General features: G+C 36.8%; 1 protein-coding gene across 1 annotated transcript in view; it reads left to right on the forward strand.

Moving 5' to 3' along the window:
- The window catches only part of PLXDC2 (plexin domain containing 2), a gene marked incomplete at both ends in the record, with an annotated part of 432,850 nt that overhangs the window by 293,343 nt on the left and 130,307 nt on the right, over positions 1–9,200 (forward strand). Inside the window, one exon of the mRNA XM_080716877.1 lies at positions 8,402–8,524. Within this exon, the coding sequence (XP_080573003.1) occupies positions 8,402–8,524 (123 nt within the window). The remainder of the gene's footprint in view (positions 1–8,401; positions 8,525–9,200) is intronic.

The raw sequence follows: 9,200 nt of genomic DNA on the forward strand, positions 1-9,200 counted from the left end.
ATAGCCATCTGGATAACTATAGAGAAATATCTCATTCTGGGTCCGACTTTGTATTTTCATTTTGTAATGACCATTATGCTGAGCATTTGGCACATACCTGCTGACCATTTACGAATCTTCTTTTGATAAAATGTGTTCAGGTCCTTTGCCTATGTTTGAAGCAGGTCACTGCTTTTCTCATGACCAAGTTGAGTTTCGTATGTATTTTTTTATGATGGTTTCTTAGTAGATGTAGGATCATACATGTTTTCTGTTATTCTGTGTGTTGTTTTATCACCCTGTCAATTATTTTCTATGCAAATGGAACAAATTTTAAGAGAGGTTCTATAGATAGGACAATGGGGCAGAGGGGGTTAAAGCTTTTTGCCCTTTATAAATATAGCTGCCCTGTTCTTTCTTCATTTTCATTTCTGTGGAACATTTCCCATCCTTTTACTTTTAGCCGTTATGTATCTTAAATGTAAAATGAGTGTCTTGTAGTCATAGTAGATGGGATTTTGTTTTTTTATCTATTTATCTATTATGAGTCTTTCAACTGAGAATATAATCCACACATTTAAAGTAAGTATTGACTAACTATGGTCATTTTGTTATTTTAGTGTGTGTGTGTGTGTGTGTGTGTGTGTGTGTGTGTGTGTGTGTTATAACTGGGGATTGAGGCATTAAGCCCAGGAACATTCTACCTCTGTTCTATACCTATCCCTATTTTATTTTTTATTTTGAAAAAGAATTTTGCTAAGTTGCGGAGGGCCTTGCTAATTTGCTGAGGCTGGCCGTGAACGTGAAGTCCTGCTGTTGCAGCCTTCCAAGTACTGTGACTTCGGGCATGCGCCCCCAGGCCCAGATTTCATTTTGTTATTTATTCTGCAACTCTTTTAGTTTCTTCCCTGCTCCCTTTCTTGCTGTCCTCCTTTCTATTGGTGGCCTACCAATTTATTTCCCTGTAGTACGAAGGCTTATATAAAATTTCTTCAAGTCATGGCAGTCACTTTTAAACTGATAGCAGCTTAGCTTCTATCTCATACAAAAACTTCACTCTAACTTATCCCACATTTTATGTAATTGATACCACAATTCGCATCTTCGCATATTGTATACTATTAATAATTTGTTAGAGTTACAGTTATTTCTAACACTCTGTCCTTTAACTTTTATACTAGTGTTAAAAGTGATCTGTATAACACCGTTAATGACAGTGGCTAAGTTTGTCTCCATTCTGACATTTACTGTGACTTTGATCCTTTCATATATTTTCGTGTGGTTAACATCCTTTTAACGTAAAGAGCTCCCTTTTCTTTGTAAAATAGTTACAGCAGCGATGAGCCCCGTAGCTTTTGTTTGTCTGAGGAAGCCTTTATCTCTGACTCATTCGTGATGCTCACTCAGTTTTGCTGGATAAAATATTCTTGGTTTGCAATGGGCCTTTTTGTTGTTTTTTAATTTTATTTTTATTTTGTTTTTCAGCACTTTGAGTATATCACCTTACTCTTTTCTTCCCTGTTGTATTTCTGCTAAGAAATTCATTGATATGCCAGGCGTGGTGGTGCATGCTTGTAATCCCCATGCTTGGGAGACTGAGACAGGAGGATCGCGCTAGTTTGAAGCCAGCCTTGCTGGCTTAAGAGACCCTGCTTCCAAATAGAATATAAAATAGGTCTGGGAGTGTAGCCTGGAGGTAGAAGGCCCCTGGGTTCCATCCCCAGTTGCACCAAGAAAAAAAAAAAGAAATTCACTAATGGCCTCATGAATTTTCCCCTATCAATGAGTAACTTTTCTTTTGTCTTAAAATTTTCTCTTGCCTTCAACTTTAAAGAGATTGATAATGTGACTTGGAGATGATCTCTTCATACTTAATCTATTAGGAATTCTCTGAACTTGATAAATTTGGATTACCTCAAGTTTGTGGACTCTTCACTTGATTTGGTCTGCTGTTAAAAGTCTTATGGTATTTTTCATTTCTGCCAGTGTGGTCTTTAGCTCCAGAGTTCTTGGTTCCCTTTTTGTTTTCTGTCTCTGTTAAACTTCACATGTTGTTCTCCTGCTATCACTTAGTTCCGTATCTGTGTTGCCTTGAGCTTTTTTACGAAGACTTTTTATTTCTTTGTCAGGTTTGCCAGACGCTTAGTAGGTCTCCAGTTCTTAAGGTCTCCTATGGTTGTTTTATTTGGTTACTTTGGCACTGTCTTGTTCCCTGATTATTTCTGATAATGTTGCTTGCATTGATATTTGCACATTTGAAGAAATAATCTATTCATCAGTCTTTACAAAATAATTTTGGCAAGGAACACCTTTTGTTCAGCCCATATATAACTTCTGGGCAGGAATCTATAGAAAGGTTTGTATTGGTTTGCATTAGTGGCCTAGACCCGGCTGGGTGAGTCCCATGCTTGACAACAAAGAGGCTGGTCTGGTCCTGGCATTATGGAATTAACTGGAAAGACCTGGTGTTTGGGTCCATGGCCACAGGCATGGAGCCTGGGCCCAGGAATAAGGGACTAGATCCTGGGTCTGTAGAAGGCGGCCTGGGACCTGTGTTCCCAGAGTAAAACCTGATGGCTGAGTCCAAGGGGATTGTCCTGAAGACTGGATCCATGCTGACAAACGGTGGGGGGTCATTCCGGAGCCTGGGGACTTGGCAGGCAAACTGGATCTGAGGCCAACCTGAATAATAGACCCATACAGATTAGCCCGAGGTCTGAAGCTATGGAGGCAGCCTGAGACCTGGGTGTACAGGTGCAGACTGACGTTGGATTCACGGGGCGAGACTGGCAGTGGAGTCTGGGACAAAGTTTAGTGCTCAGTCTGTTGTGTTCCCCTAAATGAGAGTCGTGACAAAGGTCATCCATACCTCCCTCTTCGTGGTGAGTTTTCTTTTTTCGGTGCTTCTTCCAAGAACGCTAACCTCTCATCTAAATTCCTGAGCCCTTTTGAAGATTTTTATTTTCATGGATAGCTGTTAGAATTGATGTTTCCAACAGTGTGTTTACACTGGAGACTTCTATCTACTATTTTGCTGATGTCACTCTCCCTGTCCAAGACATTTGAAATACTGCTTGCATCTACCTGAAGAGAAGAGATATATTTGATTTTCAAAATACAAGAAGTTCAATGCTCACATGGAAAGCCAGGTAGTTTATGCACTATACAATGCTGGGGAAGGAGGTGCCATTCACATCTTATGCAGTGTGAATGAGCCTATAGCTAAAAATCCTGGGTAATCTGAACCATTTGAGAAAGTAGGGAAGGAGAGCTGTTAGTAGTGATCCCCAGGAATAATATAACCTAACTTAGAACAAGTTACATTCATTTACTTTATGCGCACGATCCAAAGGATCAACACTTTATTTTCAATCATTTTAATGTGATTATAAATTTTATTATTAGCTAAAAATTAAAATGGATGAGGTTGTTTTGCTTTGGTTTTTAGTCCATTTTGTTCTGGCTTTTTGTCTGTCATTCAAATCCTGTTTTTGTTTTTGTTTTTTTAATTGGGAACCGGAATAGGTGCTTCACATTCTCAACGTAAAGTCTTAGGCTGATAATTTCATCAACAGCATCGTTTGTAGCCAAGTTGTCATTTCTTGCTCCTCCCCCAAGAAATGACTTTGCTGTGGTTTGTAATCCCCAATTGTATCTTAAGCCAATACGATGAAAGAGTGTATGATATGAGACATATTTTAAGAGACATACATAAATCTGTTATATTGAGTTTATAAACTATATTTGATATATCTTAATTTGACAGCTGGCTGGAAATATAAAAGAAAATGTTTCATGATTGACAATATTATAGGCTGCCTGTTGGGAACCCATAGATGTACTTTAAAATATATCCTTGCTATATTTTGATTTGATAGCTAGTTGGACTTATAAAAAGAAAATATTTGCTGACTGACAGTATTACAGATTTTTTTTCTTGTGAACCAGTGGTTAATAAGCTATATGCATTTCAGATATTTTTTAAAACTGTCTAGGTTGCATGTACAAACCAATATCCTCCCAGCGAACTGCATAATTGCTAGCAACAATCAACAATTTTTTTAGAGAAAACCTCTTTATAAAGCCTGTTATTATGCAGTTATAGTTAACACAGTCACATTACCAGATAATATATCACAGCTCTTAATTTATGAATGAACAATTTCTGTCACATATGGTTTTGTTTAAAAGATTGAATAAATTAAAACCGAATTTCTTTTAAAGGAAACAGTTTATATATTAACTATATCAGACTTATAAAATGAAATTTGTTCAAAAGTTGAATTACGCTCAGTCTTTGTTTTCTTCAAGCAAGTTATTCACCAAAAACTCTGAACAACTGACCAAAAATACAAAACCACAAACAGCATACCCAGTTAAATAACTCCGTGTTTCCTAAGTAGAAATGGAACGGGTCATATAGGAGGCTAATGAGAAATCAGAATAAGGAACCTGATCTCCACATCCTTTCCCGTTTTCCAGAATTTCAGATCCATTTCATTACTGTGTAGAGATCAAAGCACACATGTCACAACAAAAATGAGGAAGGTGACATGCAGCACCGCCACCTGTGCTCTAAAAGCAGCACTTAACTGCAAAGGCTGAACGCCCTGCAGGCAAGCATCAGCTCCAGCCTTGCCTCTGGGGTCAAAAATCAAGAGAAAGATGATGAAGTAGAATATTTTGTGGAGGCCCTTGGACATTAAAGTTTAATAGAATGTTTCATGGGTAATTATAGCCTCTTCCTACTTCCTTTATTACTATGACACTTCCAATTAAATGAAACAACCGTTTGCAACCAATGTGTAGCTCATGTTTTTTACAAGGTGCTAATTCCATCAAAATGTGAGGTTAGATGTTTCAAGCTGAGAACTGGGAATGTGAGGGAATTTGATTATCTGTTGCCTTGTGGTTAGATTTAAAGGTATACTCTAACCCAAATAGGAATAATGTAAATGCACATGTATCTTAAATTTAGGCAGCTCAGTATAATTCTACAATCAACTAGTATGTATTAGAAAAAAATTCAAAGGATAAAAATTAGAGGAAATTTAAGAAAGAGGTTGGGTTTTTGCAGATTTTTCTTTTCCACACTCTTCTTTAGTGCTCCGATTTAACAGATGAGGTAACTGAGACACAGGATTTAAATCATTTGGTCCCATCGCTAGGAAATAATTTGACTCTGAAGTGAAATAAATTTTCTAATTGTGTGTAATTTTTCCACCAATTTAAATCTCATTTGGTGGACTGCAATAGAGAAATCGAATTTAAACCTATTTATAACATCTTCCAGTGAAAAGAACAAAGTCTTCAGCAATACAATAGAAGCAGCAGGATTTTAGGGGTCTCCAACTGTGCTCTAAGCATAGATGCTAAAATTTTCGAGCAGAGAGAATGGGTCTTTTGTTCTTTAGAAGTCCTTGTTTAAGTACAAAATCCAATGAGGAATAGCATGTACTTCTGGGAATTCACAGAGAGTGGCATTTTTAACTCCCTTATGGGGATTTTCAGCATTCCTGCCTGTGGTTGTCTTGGTAATGACCTCAAGAGAAGTAAAAGGAACACCATCTTTCTGTCTTCCAGAGTGCCTGACATAAGGTTGAACTCAAAATGAATTCTGAAATGCACTGTGAAGAGCCCATAAAATTTGGAATCACAAGATCTATTATAGCTATGTGGCTTGGGGCGAATTAACCAGCCTTCTTCAATGCCTCGTTTAATCAATGGAAATAAATCATAATTCAAAGAATACACGAAAATAACCATAATCATAACACTGCTATTCGTCCAAAATTATTATAAGGATAAAATAAAGTGAATACGTGAAAATAATATAGCTAGTAAAGACCTATATAGCTACTGGTTAAGTTAAATTCATTATGACAATAGTATTTATGGTCAGTATAGAAGTAATCATAGTTAATACATATGCAGTGATGGAGTGGGCTTTATTGTTGACAGGAATTACAATGATAGAATCCCCAAACGACTTGATAAGTATGTCTGTCAGCTTTTCGTTGTTACACTAGCCAAAATACCTGACATCAATAGCCTTAAGGAGGAAAACGTTATTTTAGCTTTTTATCTCAGAGGTGTCTGGACATGGCTGTCTGGATGTGCTGCTCTTGGCCTGAGAGGAGGCAGGGAGGCAGAACATCAAGGCTGAGGGTGTTGAGAGGAAAGCCGCCTGGCTCTGGGCAGTGGACAGAGAGGGCGGAGGAAGGGTCGGGGACAAGGAAAATCCTTCCAGGGCCCAGTGACCTGCTTCCTCCAACTAGGTCCCGTCTCCCAATAATCAGTTCAAATTATCAATTCAAATGATTGAATCCATTCAGGTTCGGGCCCTCAGGAGGTGCTCACTTCCCAAAGCCTCCCCTCAGACACTCCTGCTTTGGAGACCAGCCCTCCAAGCGCAGGAGCCTCTGCCCCAGGCTCCAAATCCAGATGACAACGATGAGGTTTACATATTTAAACCAGTTCCTTGGAGCCCTTAGAGACCACCTACAGAAAACAGCCAGAAGAGATTCTTCCACATGCAAGAGCAAGCCTGCTGATTACACCTGAGGTCAGAACAGGACTCTAGGTTTGCTTCTAGGTAAGGGGAAAGGTAAGGGCAACGTGTTACTCTGATATGTAAGTCAAAGAACAAAATATGTTTGCTTCTCTTATCTGATTTGTCAGGGTAACAATAACTTTTCTACAAATCTTATGACTAGATAGATAACTACTATTTATACTAGAGACACATATCTGGCAAACGAATTTTATGATCAGCCTTTCAAATGATTACAAAGAAGTCTGAAGAAAATAATACATCTGAAAAAATCTTAAATTAACCTAAATTATAAAGGATCAAAAATAATTTTTTTTCTTTTTCTTATCTACAATAGGGCATGCCGAGGAAGGTCACAGAAAAGAGACAAGTGTCTAAATAGGTTTCTGGTAGCCCTGAGTCCTTTAAAGCTTTGAAACTTTTTTGTTATATTAATTTGCATAGGTGGTTCTTCTTTAACACCTAATTATACTTCTCTGCTCTCAGCACTATTGTAAGGTTTCTCTTCACTCTGTTATTAATCGCTGCTTAAATTATATTTTTTAAAAATCTGGAAAATTAAGTACAAAGTAGAGCCTGTTGCTAAAGTCAAGTGTTTTACGTCTCGATCGTTTAAGAACTAACCTGAGACCCCCCCAGGTACAGCGACTCATGCTTATGACCCCAGGTACTCAGGCAAGAGGATCCCAAATCTGAGGCCAACTTGGGCAACTTAGCCAGGTTGCATCTCAAAATAAAATTTCAAACAGGGCCGGGGATGTACACCAGTGTCAGTGTGCTTACCTGGCAGGTACAGGGCCCTGGGTTCAATCCCGAGTACTGAAAGAGAACAACAGAAGGACAATGAAAACCTAAGCTGAGATATTTAGAGGAATTGCTTTTCAATATGGCTGGCAGCAGGAGGGTATTCCCTGGAATAACAATATCCAATTCTTTTTTCATGGTACTGGATTTTTCTCACCTTTGAGTCATTTTTGCATTACTTCTTCTTGGTGGCAGTACTGCTCACAGTGGTTATAAACTAGAGTACTAGTAAGTATTGTTCCGCAAATACTGTGGCTGCAACAGCTATAGTATGCATAGCAATAGAAGTCAGCATTTAATGTTATAATAATGGGATTGTGAAGAGCTCTAACTATTGCTTTTATTAGTAACCAGTCCTACATATTTTTACTTAGATTTTTCAGAAACAACTTGAAATTATATATATATATGTTTATATGTGTTTATATATGTTTATATATATATGTTTATATGTGTTTATATATGTTTATATATGTTTATATATGTTTATATATGTATATATGTATATGGTTATATGTGTTTATATATGTTTATATATGTATATATATGTACATATGTGTATATATGTATATATATGTTTATATATGTTTATATACATATACAAATATATGTATAGTGTGTGTATATATGTGTGCTCAGTATGTGTCTACAAAAATCCAAATAAACAGGAAATTAAATTCATGTATAAGAAGGACTTATGTGTTGGGCTACTCTTAAAAAGGGACTCATAATAAAAATTAATATTTGAGTTACTTGCAGAACTAAATTAACATTTTCAGCCTAATAATGTGCTTGGGGTCATATTCACTTTTCTCACAATTAAGATTGTACGTATCATGGATTCCTGAAGTACTGGTCTTCAATATACTTTGAAATCATTGAAGAATCGTTACTTTATCTTGACCAAGTGTTTTTGACCAGATATTAAAGACATTATGTTTCATTTTAAAATCGTTTCCATGATATTGTATTTTCAAGAAATGACTGCAATTGAGCCAGAGGTGTTTTAACTGTAATTGTATCTGGGCTTCCTGTTAAACACACTCCCTATTTTCCTCATTACAGGTTTCATCTACACTGGAGAAGTTGTACATCGGATGCTAACAGCCACGCAGTACATAGCACCTCTAATGGCAAATTTTGATCCCAGTGTATCCAGAAACTCAACGGTTAGATACTTTGATAATGGTAAGTATTGATTAGCTATTTTTTGTTGAAAGTATATTTTATACATCAAGGGTCAAATTCATCTTAATATATTTGAGGGTTAGATTTTTGTGAGTTAGATTCATAATTATCACTTAATTGATGAGTTTTGCAAATTAGACATCAAGTGTGATACTCTTGACTCTTAAGATGTGATGTTAGTTACATGGTCAAATGACATTTGTTCATTTGTTTCTTCAACAAATTCTTATTAATTTCTATTACCCCTACAGTAAATGAATTGGTGTAGACAGCACCTCAGACAACAGATACATTTATTAGATGCTATTTTCAATAAGTCCTTTCTATCTTAAAAACCTCAACAGCCAGGCATTGTGGCCCATGCCTGTTAAGTCCACTACTTGGGAAGCTGAGATAGGAGGATCCCAGGTTAAAGACCAGCCTCAGCAATTTAGTGAGACCCTGTTAAAAATAAAAAATAAAAAGTGCTATGGGTGTAGCTCAGAAGTAGAATGCCCCTGGATTCAATCCCCAGTACCAAAAATAATATATAAACAAACAGATAAAAATCTCAAATAAGTAAAGCTTTGCTAGTTCTATTCTTCAACTAGAAGAAAGTAGTATAATATGTCAATATTAAATTCACAAACTTTATTAACTCTGAATCTCTAAGGTGGACATCCCTTTTAAAAATAAG

The sequence above is a fragment of the Muscardinus avellanarius genome (assembly GCF_963383645.1).
Source record: "Muscardinus avellanarius genome assembly, chromosome: 20".
Lineage (NCBI taxonomy): Eukaryota > Metazoa > Chordata > Mammalia > Rodentia > Gliridae > Muscardinus > Muscardinus avellanarius.